Source organism: Pristiophorus japonicus, chromosome 12 (assembly GCF_044704955.1).
Source record: "Pristiophorus japonicus isolate sPriJap1 chromosome 12, sPriJap1.hap1, whole genome shotgun sequence".
NCBI classification, from domain to species: domain Eukaryota; kingdom Metazoa; phylum Chordata; class Chondrichthyes; family Pristiophoridae; genus Pristiophorus; species Pristiophorus japonicus.
The window spans coordinates 99,577,315-99,594,444 of NC_091988.1; the positions used below are offsets into that span (position 1 = coordinate 99,577,315).

General features: G+C 44.6%; 1 protein-coding gene across 9 annotated transcripts in view; it reads left to right on the forward strand.

Annotated features, from left to right (window-relative positions):
• Positions 1–17,130, forward strand: part of dock3 (dedicator of cytokinesis 3) — a 1,878,236-nt gene that overhangs the window by 1,058,862 nt on the left and 802,244 nt on the right. For 8 of the 9 annotated variants that reach the window (XM_070895785.1, XM_070895788.1, XM_070895786.1 and 5 more), the window contains one exon: positions 4,656–4,697. The exons of the other annotated variant lie outside the window; for it this stretch is intronic. In XM_070895785.1, the coding sequence (XP_070751886.1) occupies positions 4,656–4,697 (42 nt within the window). The remainder of the gene's footprint in view (positions 1–4,655; positions 4,698–17,130) is intronic. 9 annotated transcript variants of the gene reach the window in all.

Consider the following 17,130-nt stretch of genomic DNA (forward strand, 5'->3'; position numbering starts at 1 on the left):
GACTCACTCACAAAATGGCTGGCCTTTTACAACAGAGCAGCACTATGTGTGTGCTGCTCAGTGGCCTCCAACAATGATGCCATCTGGTGGCTACCAACAGCATGTACATACATGACAATGATCATGTAAAAAACAAGTAAAGTAAACAGAAACAAATAAGAGTATTAGTACTTAGGCGGTCCCTTGAATCAAGGATGACTTGCTTCCACGCCAAAAAGGGATGAGTTCAATGAGTTCACAGGTGTTTCAATAAAGGACCTAATAAAGGTCCCGAACTACATGTTGAAGGGTGGAAGATGCCTGTGCGTGGATTTTTTTAACGTGTGGTGGCCGTTGCACACCAACCACCACACAGGCTTGACAGAGCTTGGTTTTGGTCCAATGCAAGGTTTAACCATGACGACTGGAGATCAGCTCTGCTGCATGGATCTAGTGTGCGCACATATCGCAGTGTGGGCTGGCCCGTGTTGCCCCTGGACCCTCGCCTCTCCTGGGCCCCGATCGCATCGCTCTACAATTTATCGCTGCTCCTTCGCCCTGACCTTGCCACTCCTGCTGTACCTGCCCATGCTCCAGTCACCTACCTGGTTTGTGGTGACGTCCAATCCAGTCGCCCTTTTCGCAGCTGTCACCCTCCCGGACTGGCTCGCACTGTACCTTGGAGTGGCTCCCAGGCCGCCGCTCGCTGTTCCTTTTAAGGCCCGACCTGCCGCTGATGGTCCCATGCAGAACGGGGTCACCACGCTGCTCCCAGGCTGCCACTCGCCGCTCTCCCCAAGGCCCCGACCTGCTGCTGAATAAGTACAGTAAGGGTGAGAGCGCAAACTAAAGTGTTAACACTCAGCACAGAGTGTGCGCCAGCTGAATTGTGGTTGTATGATACGCCCTTTGCCACTGACTCTTACATTATAGTGCCTGAATCCAAACTTGCGCGCCTCTATAGTTTGGTTTGCCCCAAGAACAGCAGCTTTAATTACTTGGAAAAATGCAATATACTTTCACAATCAATGCCACTCACAATCACTGTTTAAAATGTTTATTGTCTAAACATGAATGCACATGTGCTTTTGATTCATGAAATGCACCCTAAGATCAGATCAGTGTAGTGCAGTAAGCCTAACAACTACATGTCAGACATGCACTGACAACACATCAGCAGCATGTTGCTTCAAAGGAAGTACTGGCACCACATAGTGCCAAGGACTTAGTGGTTTCAGTTTATGTCAGAGACTCACTATTGTTGGAAGGTGCCCAGCACCAAGAATCACTTTATGCTTCCTAATGCCAAGAGATTATGAAGGAACGTCAGCAGCACTCAAAATTGAGGCATTGTTGAAAATGAAATAAATGTAAATCAAGGAAGCTTGCAGCACATCCCTCCAAGGAAGTAACATGGGACTCCCCTCAGGTGAGTATGTCAGCAGAGATCCAAATGCTGCTCAGGGCAATACCCATGAAGCAAACTCAGTACCAGGTGTTCTTTAGATTATGCTCCTTCTGGGATAGTTAAAACAAAGTGTAAATATTATCCAGACAATGTGGCCAGGGGACTGATTATCTGCCACAGACCCAAAAGATGCAGACTTCCATGTTGTAACACGGGAATACTACTGGAAGTTTCTCGGATTTAGTTTCAAGGGACAAAATGATCAGTATAAGGTACTCCACTTCACCCTCTCTTTGGCACTCTATTAAGAAAGTACCTGGTTGTAGCGCATCTCTATATACAACTATGTCTGGATAATTAACTCAATAGATCACCAAGGTCTGCTATCGCAACAGTGCTGGAGAAAATCAATACATTCCAAGAGCTGGGATGTATATATGGGATTTGAAGTCCTAATTACAACCCAAGAAGGAGCTGCTAATCTTACCGGTGTTGCTCTGAACAACCAAGGAGAAGATCTCTGAAATAATAATGAAAATTCTGGAAATACTCAGCAGGTCAGGCAGCAACTGTGGAGAGAAAAAGAGAGTTAACGTTTCAGGTCAATGACCTTTATTCATAACTGGAAAGGTTTAGAGATGTACCAGTTTTTAAGCAAGTTATCATCATCATAGGCAGTCCCTCGGAATCGAGGAAGACTTGCTTCCACTCCCAAAGTGAGTTCTCTGGTGGCTGAACAGTCCAATACGAGAGCCACAGACCCTGTCACAGGTGGGACAGACATTCGTCGAGGGAAGGGGTGGGTGGGGCTGGTTTGCTGCGCACTCCTTCCGCTGTCTGCGCTTGACCTCTTCACGCACTTTGCGTTGAGACTCGAAGAACTCAACGCCCTCCCGGATGCACTTTCTCCACCTCGGGCGGTCTTCAGCTAGGGTCTCCCAGGTGTCAGTCGTGATGTCGCACTTTACCAGGGAGGCTTTGAGAGTGTCCTTGTAATGCTGCCGCTGCCCACCTTTGCCTCGTTTACCATGATGGAGCTCCACATAAAGCTTTTGCTTAGGGAGTCTCGTATCTGGCATGCGAACTATGTGGCCTGCCCAGCGAAGCTGATCGAGTGTGTTCAGTGCTTCAATACTGGTGATGTTAGCCTGGACGAGGACTAATACAGAGCAAGTACAGAGGCAGGAGAAGGGAGGAAAGAACCAAAGGGAAGGTCTGTGATAGGGTAGGAGACAGGAGTGATTACCTGACAAAAGGGATGATGGTGCAAGGCAAAAGGGTTGGTAAGTGGGGGATTGTTTGAGTATTTTAGTTTTTCTTTGTAGTCACTTCAGCTGAACCTGCTGAGCCATTATTTGAACTACTTCAAATGTATGTGTTTAAGTTTCTTGCATGAAAAGCTGCTATATTATTAATGTTAGTTTTGGCTTGCATTTATTGAGCCCTTATTCTGGGGTTCTTCATCAGAACTCACCAGAGTTTTGTGTTTTATCTGGTGTCACACAAGTCAGAAGATGCTCGCAGAGATCTCTCCTGTAACTCCCTGTTTGAATCCCCCCCCCCCCCAATTAGATTTCCACCCCTCCTACACCCCCAAAATGGCTCTAACCAAAGTCAAGAATGATATTCTCTGTGACTGACTGGGGTACGGTACATTAGCCCTCGCCCTCCTTCACCTCTCTGCAGCCTTCAGTATGGCTAATCACACTATCCTCCCCCAACGCCTCTCTTCCATTGTCCAATTCACTGGGACTGCCCTCACTTGGTTCCACTTCACTTGGTTCCACTTCCACTTCAATAGTAGCCACACCATCCGTACCAGTTGCTTTTCTTCCCTGCCACCCATGCCATAATCTCAGGAGGCCTCCAAGGATCCATGCTTGCCCCCCGTTCTGTTCCTTGTCTACTAACTTCGCTTGGTGACATCATCCACAGATATGGACACCCAACATTACTTCTCCATCACCTTTCCACACTTCCACTGCCTCTATGCTGTCAAACTGCAAGTGGAAAGGAAGTACAATGTGTAAGTGGAAGTATTGTGATGTGTGCAGAGATTTAAGCTACTTATGAATTCCAGTCCATATGAAATCACTGAGGCAATGTAGTAAACTGCATATGTATGGAGAACTTAACTTGTCATCATCGATCTTGAAACAGAGAACCATCAAAGTGAGTAACTGAGCATATGAAATTTGAAGATTTATTATGAAAAAGCAGGAAGATCGCCTTCAGGAATATTTATAGCCACTCGTGCAGGTCAACATTCATCTCCTGTGTTAGCTATGTGTAAAAGTGCAGCTTGAAAGAACATCTGAAATTATGCAAAACAGTTGTGGGTTTTCCACCTTTGACCAAAGTTCAGCTAGTAATAGTCTACCTTGAGGCTGAGGGGATTTATTAATTTTATACCCCAATTATTATATAGCAGCTCTGCCTTTGAGCTATACTGCAACAAGAATGAAGCAGATTACATGCCTACAGAGGCACTGAGACCCACCGAAGGGAGAACTTTGTTGTCTCCCTCTACTACCAGTTGGTGTTGTCTCCCTCTACTACCATTTTATTGTGGCTATTGTGAGAAGCCAACAGTCTGTTTTTGACATATATGGAACGGCTCCAAACATCAGGGAAGGTCACCTGCAGACTAATGACATCAAGGAAAGTCCATGTGCAGAATGGTGAAGTCACAAATGTAACTTTATAGCAGGTATGCATATGCAAGATCACGCCAACAGGATTATTTTAATGTCCTGTTTGTGACATTGAAGCAAATCTGCAAATGTTCTCGTCGTCAGATCTGCTCCACAGTAGAGATTTGTATGCGTGTGGAAGAGATCTAAAAATGAAGGAAAAAGACGCAAAACCATCTGGAGTAAAAATTTATTGCCGGTGGAAAAGTCACCTAGCTATTTGAAGAGCCTATTTTTACATCTGTGAAGAAAAGGCACCAGTTCTGCCTTTTCCTGTTGGTATGATAACTGCACAAATTCAATCAATGATGTACGAACACGAGAATTTTAAAAATCTCAGTAATGCTCCTTTCTCGAAGGCTGTTGTGAAATTCAAACTCTGAAATTCTACAGCCCACGTGTGCTACAGTTTCTAATTTGATAAAATATCCGGATGCGGTTTGGCATTTTGGATGAAGTCCAAAAATGTTGCAGGAGTCGGCCAAGATTTCAAGGATCACATCCAATATAATTAGAATCTGAAACTGTTACAATTATTATGCATTTTACTAATTGTGTTTCCTTTAATTTGACAGCACTTGTCCAGTAGACACAGCATACAGCAGAGTACTGCACAGGTATGTCACATGAAACCTATAAAGATTATTTCCAATGTTTATTACGGGTAATTATACTTTAAGTAAATCTGATGCAGACATTTTAATATCATAAATCAAATCTAAAATGTATTCATTACATTAAAGAGTAAGTACTGCGAATGAAAAAATGTATCTCAAGAATAGCATTTTGAATGTTAAGCTCTTGACTTTTTGTCTAAAATAAATATCTTACAAAGGCTCCTCCATCAAACCATAAAAGTGAGCCATAGGGAAGATGTAAAAGAGAAAAGTCTAAATGATGCAATGCATTAGCACTTGATTTCTCATCTCTGGGACCTGGGTTTGATCCACCCCATATTGGTTTGCTCCTAACTCAGCACCAATAGGCAATCCAACTTGGGGCTGCAAGAGGGCTGATGTGGGAAATGGAGAAATCTTACACTGGTGTAGTAAGTGGAATGTTTCTGAGATTCTGGCAGAGTAGGAGGAGTGATGTACCTGATCTGTAAGTGCTTGATGCTGACAATGGAGAGGAAAGTGTTCCATTTACACCCTTTGCCTTGATGAGTGCAAATTTCACCCAAAAAATTGTTTAAAAGAAAGGCAAGCGCTGAGCTATGTTTAAAAAAAAAGACCAGGGTTCTAGCTCATAATCACTATCCAGAAATTCCTGCTTGGAAGTATAGGTGTGTCCACGTCACATTGGACTTGATTGAGCTCGCTGTGGTGACCCTCACCCCATGGTATCATGGCCTGGTGACACTCATTATTGAGGCTCCTGTATGAAGAAAGGTCACTTGGGTGAGATACCAGAGAGTAACTGGTTCCCGTGGAACTATATTAGTATCTTGAGCAGAGAAAAGGGTAGAAAGTTGGCAATAATAGAGGCAAAACAAATCCCTAGAATTAAATTGTGTTGTTAGTAGATACGGGTAAAGATGTTAGTGATCTACAGGACTCTCCTTCTATACTCTCTTTATTCTACACTAGGAAATCAGTCCAAACCCAGCTTTGTAGCACACAGCTATGGACATCCAATTACATTCTAGAGAAACTATTTAATTATTTCAGTTATTGATTTCTTGTAAACCAAGTGTTCAGCATAGGATTATGGAATATCAAAATATAAAACTAGACTGGTTTAAAGAAAATAATAATTATGTTTTCTGCAACAGTGGTTCATTATGTTTAAAACCAGATTGGTGTCACTCGGCCACTGCAGATATACATTTATACAAATATGGATATTATTTAAAAACCTGCTGCTGCCTAAGTGCTTTTCTTCATTTTTATATTTGTTCCTTGCTCTCCTGAAACCCCTGAGTCATACTTTCACAGAGATCCCCTGGCATCTTGGCAGTGGCCATTCCTCATGTTAGCGGCTGGACATGTGGGGCCATCATATAAGAACTAGGTCATGTCCTCATTCAATGTTCATACAAGCACTTTATAGAAAGGATTACTGGATAAGAATCAGGAGCAGGAAATTTGGCTGATTTTCAACCAACAGCTGCTCAGGCCATCTGTAACATTTCTAACCTCTACCCCTTTTGAGATTTTCAACCTCAGCATAGACCAGCAATTGAACCTGAGATCTTCTGGTCTGTGTAGCTCCGTTATAGATGGGTTTTACCAACTGAGCCACTTGTGGAGCTTGGTTCTGTGGTTCTGTGACTACGGACAATGGGGTGTACCCTTTGTTTGACATCATCACCATCTGTACCATTTGTGACAGCATGAGTCTTTGGTAGCAACAGATGCACAGACTGATAATCAGGATAAACACTGAGGTGATGGTGGCTGCCACTCTCCCTATCGCCCACCAATTATACTGCATTCGGTCTGATCGGCGGTGCAATTTTGACCTATCGGTGGCGGAATCCTCCAGTGCCTTGGCCGTTCCTTTGACCAACTCTACCTGAACCCGTCCCCTAGTGATGATCTACCGACTTTGACGGATGTATCTCATCGTTGTGGTCAGGGCCTTCTCTACCGCTGCCCGAACGACCTTCCCTGGTGTGTCATCCACATCCAGCTCATCAACCCACCATGGAGACAGCAGGTATAATTATTCACACATATTAACCCTCCGTAGAGGTAGTTCTTTTTGTCAGACAGAAGACACCACTGGGTCAGGGATGCTTGTACTGCCCTGGAAGCACCTTCTAGAGGCTCGACTGATACTGCAGAGTTATTATCTATAGGTTTCAGGGTATTGCAGTTATACACTATGTAATGCCCCGATTCGGTGTAGCACTCGCCCGTGGTCACAAGGAGGGTGTTATTGGTGCCTGGTACGGTACACCCAAATGCCCCTACTCGGTAAAACAATTTGTCTCTGATCACTCTCAGAGATTCAAATTGATATCCCCCTGGAAACGTCCTATTCTTGTGCGCCTGTGGTATCATCATTAAGAACTTAAATGTGTCTGTAGACCCCCCATTTGCGGGTCATGTTACCAACAGCTCCTGTTTATTTTCCTCCACATTCCTCAGATCTATGAGGAAAGGTTGAGAAGATTAGGCCTCTACTTATTGGAATTCAGAAGAATGAGAGGTGATCTTATCGAAAAGTATAAGATTATGAGGGAGCGCGACAAGGTGGATGCAGAGAGGATGTTTTCATTGTTAGGGGAGACTAGAACTAGAGGGCACGATCTTAGAATAAGGGGCCACCTATTTAAAACTGAGATGAGGAGGAATTTCTTCTCTGAGGGTTGTAAATCTGTGGAATTCACTGCCTCAGAGAGCTGTGGAAGTTGGGTCATTGAATAAATTTAAGACAGAGATAGGCAGTTTCTTAACCGATAAGGCAATAAGGGGTTATGGGGAGCGGGCAGGGAAGTGGACCTGAGTCCATGATCGGATCAGCCATGATCGTATTAAAAGGCAGAGCAGGCTCAAGGGGCCGTATGGCCTACTCCTGCTCCTATTTCTTATGTTCTTATAAACTCCCGACCTCCCTATACGCATATGACAATATCAATCAAGTCCCAAGCCAGCATGTCATATGGACTGTAAATCTGTTGCCATTATTACAGCCTCTCTCGGTCTGCTATACCTCTGTGTAACCTTGTTCCCTGAACTTCCATCGCATACTCTGTACCCTGGGCTGAGAACCCTTGGCGCTTTCCTGCGCCACCCAGGAGGCATAGCTAGACAGGCCCATGATTTACCACGAATTTATGACCGAGTTGGCACTTCCAAACAAGCCACCTACTTCCCCCCAAATACTCTGCCTCAGCCGCCCTTTGTGGGTCCCTACTTCAGGGACTATGCAGTCCTTATAATCACAAAGTAGTCGCTGCAATTTATGTTTTGCCCAGGTAATTAATGCTGGGTGATTATTACAAAGGGTCACCAATGCCGGCACTATACTGCTGAGGTTGTAGGTTATTTCTAAAGTGACTATAGTTACATCATATAATAGTGCCTTCAGGCCCCCGACCTTGATCCTGCCATCCGCTGGAGGTGACACCGTGGTGGGACACCGCGATGGCATTCAATATCCACATGTTGTTAAGCCAAAACATTTTATATCAGTACATCCCAACTGCTTAATAACATCGCTACACAATTCTTGGCAATATTGTCCCTCAAGTCCTGGTTCCCAAATGAATGGGGGCAATTTAGTCCATCCTGCTCCAATGTTAACGGTGCTGACGACCACGATCATCTCCTTTCCGCTTAGCTATGGATGCGGCAAGCAGCAGTACAACCAATGTCCCAGTCCTGTGATGCCATCATATATGCCGATGACCGTTATATCTCCATCCGTATCCACACTAGTTTGCAGTTGTGTATAATTGTCACTTCTGGATCTGGTGACAGGGATCCAGACCTGATTGACGGGGTCTGCTTACGTGGGGCTGGGACGAACTTCGAGTTCATTAGACCAGCCGTATGGAGGACGTTCCAATTGTCCGGGTGCGGACAGTTCATGGTTACTGTCACCGATAGAGTCCGAGTATCCTTGCCCCATATTACACGCAGGATTTGTTTTCCATACCTTAGTCTTATGGGTATGTGAGGTGACCTGTTCCGTGATCCATATATTGGGTTTCTTTACCCACTCCCCTTGCCCTCCCTGTGGCAGTTGCACATATTGTCCTGGGTGCAAACAGGTACTCTTATCAATGTGCATGCCTTCCATGCTGTTGCGGCTGTCAGGAATGTGATCGCTGCTGTTGCCCTCCACCAGGCTGCCATTGAGCTATGGATTTATCTGAAATAAAATAATTAAGCGATCTGCTGCTAGCCCTCCTGTTGGTAGAAACAGAATGTGAATTATATGGCTTAACCTGGTACCAATGTTTCCATCTAATTCCTCCTGGTGTATCAAAGCATACGCACGTATTACCCTGTTTCCAACCTCGGGAGTCCCGATGGCTCGGGTTTGGATCTGTGCCTATCTTGATCCGCTGCTTCTTGCTGCTGTTTTACTTCCACTCTCTTGAAGTTATTTGTACAGTTCTGTTATATACCGTATAATCCTATCCCTCAGCGGCCCTGTTTCACTCTCCCCTTCTATCACTCCTTCCGGTAATCTCATAGCCCTCCCAGTCATCAATTCATACGGGGCAGCCTTATCATCAGGCTGGGGGTCACTCGTAGCGTCATTAATATGGTCGGGAGGACATCCATCCAGTTTTTTTACCCGTGCTTGCAATTGCTTTGGCTATAGCTGTTTTCAAGATTCTTATTCATACATTCTACCATTCCGGAACTTTGAGGGTGGTAATATAGGGCCCAAATTTGCCCATGAGTTGCACCGTTTATTTTGGTGTAACTTGATTTTTCTGGTGTATCTTTTCAGTTGCAAATATGGCCATTTAATTTGCACCAGTGAAAGTGAGTTAGTTAGGTTTTTTGTTCAGTCAGTTTTTTTTTTCAAAAGGGGGCGTTCCCAGCCACTTACACCATTTATGCTAATTTGGCCAGAAAAAAGTTGTACTAAACTAACTTAGGGCAGCGTATGTGTCCACTTTTGTCTGGACAGAAAGACCTTACTTACAGTTAAGGAATCGGCGCAAGTAACTACATTTAAAGCACCACCAAGCACCAAACAAAGCACAAAAAGTAATAAGCAATTAATTAACAAATAAAATAGAAGGAACCCTGCCTCTAAAGCACCAAGACCAAAGTAATAAGCAATCAATAAATAACAAATAAAAAAAAGAAGGAACCCTGCACCTAAAGCACCAAAATCAATCAGTAAATAACAAATAAATAATAGAATTCCTACCTTAGGGAACGCAGCGAGCCGTTGATGAGGGAACCCATTCAGCCAGGGCTAGGGATGGCGTGTTTCAGCCCCTCCCACACAGCCTGCAGCGCGCGTTTGCAGAAACGGCCTGCCAGGAGCTACTGCACATGCGCGCAGACTCTAGCTTGCATATGCAGAGGTCTCCGCACTGTTTTCAGCGCCGGGACCTAGCTCCGCCCCCCTCTCTTTGTTCTGCGCCACACCAGCTCCACAGACAGCCCGAGAATCGGCCATGATCGCAAGTTTTTTTTTGCCGCTGCTTCTGATCTAAAATGTCGGCAGGGGGCTCGGAGGTGCGCCGAAAAAACTGGAGGGCCAAATTTGGGCCCATAGAACCTCTGTTTTACCCCCAATAACTGACATGTCCTTTTCATGACACTAACCATAAAGTGGGTCCCCTGGCTGAATTTATTTGTAGAGGGACCCCTCCATTGAGGTATCACTTCCTCCGCTAAAATTCTTGCAGCGGTATCGGTAGTACAATTTTGTGTTGAAAAGGCCTTCACCCAACGGGTGAAATGGTCCATTATCACTGGACAGTAAGTTTTTCCTCTGCTCTTTGGAAGGGGACTGGTGAAGTCAATTTGTAGATTCTCCCACGATCCCTTCGGCCTCAGCTGATTTCCCATATGGACCTTGATTCCCTTCCTTGAGTTATACTGCGCACAGATCAAGTACCCCTGGTCATGCTTTGCCACATCTCTGCCCATTCCCGGCCACCACTAATACTTCCTTAGTAAGTGTACCATCCCATGCTTTCCCTGATGTATATCCCTGTGATAGATTCTCAGTAGATTCTGCCTAATACACTCAGGCTACCACCTGTTCTACCCCTTCCAATTTCCACACTCCAGTCACATCTTCCTTTGCCCCAAGTCTCTTCCATACCGCTCTCTCTTCCTTTGACGTATCCCTGTGCAGCTGCAGCATACTTACTTCCTCTGGTCCGATGACGCAAGCTGCCATTGAGGCTGGAGAAGGGGGCATATTTTCGGCGGCCTCTTTAGCCTCCATGCCAGCCCATTCATTTCCTTTCTGTATCCAATCCCCTCCCCTCTGATGCACTTTTACCTTAACTACTGCCACCTCCAGTGGGAGCCCTGCGGCCTCCACCAGTGCCTTCGCTAATGCTTCATGTTTAATGTGGCCCCCTGAGGATGTTACAAACCCCCTGCGGGCCCATGAGGCCATATAGTCATGGACTACGCCAAACGCCTAATGACTATCAGTGTAAATATTTACTCGTTTCCCTTGGCAAGCCTGTAATGCTTCAATGAGGGCTACCGGTTCCGCTACCTGGGCGAAATCCCCGCCTTCCAGTGCCCCTTGTCGGACTACCCAACCATCCTTCCTCACGACTGCCCACCCCGTGTGGGGTGTACCACTTATAAATTTCCTGGAATCATCGATAAACATTACTTCACATTCCCCTTCAAGTGGGCTATCTTTTACCCCACAACTTTCTTCATCCTCTACTGCTAGCTCACACTGATGTCCCTCACCTTCCGTTAATATGGCGCCTGCGGAGTTTAATCCACCGTCCTTGACAATCTGTATGGACTTATCCTTTGGGATAAGCAGCGCTTCCCACACAGCTCTTCGGCTATCCGACACTGCTCTTAACCTTTCGATATTAAGTGTAAATCACCCACGTGGATAACCTAACGTGGGAAAGTGTGAGGTTATCCATTTTGGCAAGAAAAATACAAAAGCAAATTATTATTTAAATGGAGAAAAGCTACAAAATGCTGCAGGACAGAGGGACCTGGGGGTCCTTGTGCATGAAACACAAAAAGTTAGTATGCAGGTGGAACGTTGGCCTTTATTCCAAGGGGGATGGAGTATAAAAGCAGGGAAGTCCTGTACAACTCTACAGGGTATTGGTGAGGACACATCTAGAGTACTGCGTACAGTTTTGGTCTCTTTATTTAAGAAAGGATATACTTGCATTGGAGGCAGTTCAGAGAAGGTTCACTAGGTTGATTCTTCATAAGTCAACCCCGGAGCTGAAGGGGTTGACTTATGAAGCAAGGTTGAGCAGGTTGGGCCTATAATCATTTCAGGGGACTCAACAAGGTAGATGCAGAGAGGATGTTTCCACTCATGGGGGAATCCAAAACTAGGGGGCATAGTTTAAGAATAAGGGGTCGCCCATTTAGAACTGAGATGAGGAGGAATTTCTTCTCTCAGAGAGTCGTAAATCTGTGGAATTTTCTGCCCTAGAGAGCTGTGGAGGCGCGGTCGTTGAACATGTTTAAGGTGGAGATAGACAAATATTTAAGCAATAAGAGAATGAAGGGTTTTGGGGAGGGAAGTGGAGCTGAGCCTAAGATTAGATCAGCCATGATCTTATTAAATGGCAGAGCAGGCTCGAAGGGCCAGATGGCCTACTCCTGCTCCAAATTCTTTTGTTCTTATGTACTGAAGCACTGTACTCCCGTACGGGGCCAAGTTCACGTCAGCCAAGGCTTGGGCCATTGCTTGGTGGAATATAGCGGGACTATTGTGGAATCCCTGTGGCAGCCAAGTCCAAGTATACTGCCGGCTGCCATAGTGAATGCAAACTTGCTTAGTGACTCCGGAGCCAAGGGCAGGCTCCAAAATCCATTGGAGACATCTAATACTGTTAAAATGTTATGTTCTGAGCTTAAACCATTGAAAATAGTGGCCGGACTCGCTACAATCGGGTGCAGTCTCGGGATGCATTTATTTAGCGCCGTATAGTTTATCGTAAGGTGCCAAGAGTCATCCGGTTTCCTAACCGGCCATACTGGTGAGTTCGTTATTAAATGATCTTTTTTAATAAAACTTCCTTCAGTAATTCCTGAACTATTGCCCGCACCACTGATCTTGCCTCTGGTTTAATAGGTTATTGTTTATGTGGTTTGTGGGTTTCCCACTCGACCACGACGGGTGTCATATTGACCCTCCCCCAATCCTGTTTGTGTCGAGCCCAGACCTCCAGAAATTGGGAACACACAAGCCCAAGGATGCCCTCAGTCGTCCAGTCCTGGGTCATAAGGGTAGCGGAAGCCAGCCAGGCGGTATGTTGGGTTACGGCTCTCGGTCCGTGGCTGTGCATTCTGGTTCCTCGGCCAGTCCGCCACACGACCTCCCCCTCAATTATAGCTCCCGCTTCTCGTAATATGTCAATCCCCAATATTCTTCCCTTGTTGTTCGGACACGCCCAGAAGTGGACCGGTATTAGAATTCCTCCCAATTCCAACAATTGTGATTCACTCATTCTTGCCTTAACTGATTTGCCTCCTACCCCAGTTATGTACATTGTCTTATTAGTAGTTGCTAAAGGTTGGTCAGCTATCGATACAGCCGCTCCCGTATCCACCAGCATCTCACACTGCCGGCCCCTTAACAATGCTGTAGTGTATATCCAGGGGTCGCCTGAGCCCCCTGAGGGGGCCAAGGCGACCTATTTATCGACCTTAGAGGCCAGTTTAATTATCTCCAGGATCTGATGCGGGGTGAGGGTGGTTATTGAGGGTGTAGATGACGCTGTCCCTGACTGCTGCCAGGAAGCCTATCCTTGGCTCCCTCCGCCCTTTGCGCAACATTGTTGTTTAATGTGTCCCACTTTCCCGCAGTTATCATATTCCACTGTGGACCTTCCCTTTCTCCACTCTGTTTTACCTCTTCCATGCGGACATTTTCGCTCCATAACTCATAATGAAAATAAATCCACACTTGCATTTCTAACTTAAAATGTAATTGAATTCTAGGTACACAATGTACATTTTAAAACACAATTTATCCACACTTTCATAAAAATTCCCACATCCATGATAAAAGGGTTAAAAAAAGCTTTCTGCTCTATGTCCAAAAAGGTGCGCGGAGCTAAAACAAACATACTCAGTATTTCTTTAAAAGACAGGCTTTCAGACAAATTAAAAATTCTTTAAGATACACAGTCAGGAAAATTTCCAAAAAAAAAGACACACTTTCATACAAACTGAAAACTTTCAAACTTTTAAATGGCGAGGATTTCCTATCCCCAGGGAGTCACCCTTTGAACTCCCTCCCTTGGTCTCGCCCTACTGTCGGTACGCGAGGATCTCCTATCCCCAGGGAGTCACCCTTTGAACTCCCTCCCCTGGTCTCGCCCTACTGTCGGTACGCGAGGATCTCCTATCCCCAGGGAGTCACCCTTTGAACTCCCTCCCTTGGTCTCGCCCTACTGTCGGTACGCGAGGATCTCCTATCCCCAGGGAGTCACCCTTTGAGCTCCCTCCCCCGGTCCCGCCCGACGGCAGCGTCATAACGTTGCCCCTTCTTTCTCACATGACAGTCACCAGGACTCTGTTCAGTTTGAGATCCTCGATAATCCGGGGGATCATTCTGTGCCCTCGGACCTGACAACTGGGTGGTATAAATTGACGTACTCACCCTATTTGTCTGTTGGTCACGGAACGGTGCCCTATTTTCAGTACTACCAGCGGATTCTGCCGACTATGCCAAGTTCTTGTGGAAAGAAACCACCCGGCATCATGGGTAGTCTATGATATGAAAAACTTTATTACAAGCAAACAGGGGCGAGATCTTTAGCAAAGCAAAGACTCTCTCCGATCAAACAATTACATCAGATTTTATGCATGATTGGGGCGGAAGCATAAGATTGACAATTTACAAAGATAAGAAATGTCCATATATGTTTGTGACTGACAGCTGCTCAACCGACTGTGACTGACAGCTGCTCAACTGACGTGACTGACAGCTGCTCAACCGACTGTGACTGACAGCTGCACAACCGTTGGCCCTGTCACTGTGACAGATTAATGACTATGCCCATGTCTCTTCCATAACTAGAACAGAATCTAGCATGTCGGCTTTGAAAGATGCTTTCCGTTATCTCAAATGTTTCAGTTTCAATGCCTTTACATCTCACTTTCTGTGATTCTTCAACCACCATATCTGAAGTCACAAATTCAACTTATTATCCTTTGTTCTAAACGGCTGAAGCCTGCAGTTTTAACATTTTTAGCTTACCAATGGCTAAGCTTCCCGTCATGCCTTGCAATTACAATGGCTTGTTACTAACATAGCTACAGCATTAATTAAAAGGTCATTCTGACTTACACGTGATGGAATAATCACAGGTTCTCATCACATCAACACATCAAGCAATTCTACTATCCTATTAGCCCCTTAAGCCAGCTCCAGACCCTTCAGGTCGCCACATCACATTTATGAAAAGACTGGCTTGGCTGGTCATCACTTATGCCTTTTACAAGCCAGTGCTTGAGATAACATTATTTCTACAGGATTGCATGTATTATCCAAGAACGTTAACCCTTGGTTCAGCGAGTAATCCGTGGGTCACCCGTCCAATAATGCACAAATGTAGCTATGTAAGCTCCAAAGAAGGCTAGAGAGGCTGCATGTGTCATAACCATAAGTGTAGATATACCAGGTAGAAGTTTTCTCCTTGTTTACAAATATGTTCAATAGAATATTGAGAGAGGCTGAGTGCCCAGGCAAGAGGCTGTCAGCAATGAAGAACATTTTGAGGCAACTGATGCAGAAGAACAAATATCTGACACTGAAATTGCAGAGTTATGTAGAAACATTGCACTTTCTGATGTGTGAATTGATTATCTCTTTCATAAAAATGTATTATATGTAAATAATAAATACCAGGCAGTAACCTTTTCAATGGATTAGGTATCAGCATTAACTGTGAAAGTGATTTATAATCATGCTATGAACCCTAAGAGGGGATAACTGCCTGTAATCATTCCTGTGGATTTAATTTTTAATAATATAAACAGTGAGGAGGTTAGTAACAGGCTTCAGGAGGACGTAGACAGACAGGTGAAATGGGCAGACATATGGCAGATGAAATTGAACGCAGAGAAGTGTGAAGTGATTTATTTCAGTAGGAAGAATGAGAAGAGGCAATATAAACTAAAGGGTACAATTCTAAAGTGGGTGCAGGAACAGATAGACCTGGAGGTGTACGTACACAAATCGTTGAAAGTGGCAGGTCAAGTTGAGAAGGCTGTTAAAAAGGCATGCAGGATCCTTGGCTTTATAAATAGAGGGATAGAGTACAAAAGCAAGAAAGTTATGCTATAAAACACTGGTGTGGGCCCCATCTGAAGTATTGTGGCCAATTCTGGGTACCACACTTTAGGAAGGATGTAAAGACCTTAGAGAGTAACTCTAATACATCACTTATGTGGAGAGACTAGAAAATCTGGGATTGTTCTCCATAAAGCAGAGAAGATTAAGGGGAGATGTGATAGAGTTGTTGAAAATCTTGAAAGGTTTTGATAAGAGTAAAAAAGGAGCATCTATTTTCAGTGATAGAAGGGTCAGTAACCAGAGGATACAGTTAAGGTTATTGGCAAAAGAATCAGAAGTGACATGGGGGGAAAAAGTTCATGCAGCAAGTTGTTATTATTTGAACTGCACTGCCTGATTCAAACTGGGAGCAGATTCAATAATAACTTTGAAAAGGGAATTGGATAAATAATTGAAAAAGAAAAAAAATAAGGGGCTATGGGGAAAGAGCAGGGGAGTGGGACTAGCTGGATAGCTCTTTTTAGAGCTGGCATAGGCACAATGGGCCAAATGGTCTTCTCCTGTGAATAAGATTGGATTTCCTGATTCATTGGTGCTGGGGAATCTAGGAATGGAGCACAGTTGTGATATTTAGCTGCTAATTTGAATCTGCGTTTAACCTAGTCTGTCACATTAATATCACTTTCTACTACTTCCTGTGGGGAAATGATCTAAATAGTCAAATCTAAGTCATTATAACCGCTGGTAAATTTCTGACTCCAGGTCAGAAAAACCCATCAAGCTTTCTTTATTTTAGATTGTTTTGCATCTGTAACAAAGTGTGATGCTTGGAAGTGTAACATTTAGAGAATATCTCCCCTTGTGTTGTGTCAGATGATGCACTGTTTTATAAGGACAGGAGCGTTATAGCATGTAATGCACAATGTACTATTCCACTAAGTGAAGCTATACTCATTTAAATGCACAAAGTCTAGTTGCTGTGAAATCAAAATTGGTGTGACAACTAAGGTGTGATAAACACAGACATATGCTAGACATAGTGTTATATTAATAAATATGTGCATGAATACTGCAGAATTGATGGAGGGCCATTAAATTTTGTATAATGAGATCTGCACTCAAGGGCTGATATAGCCATTGACCAGA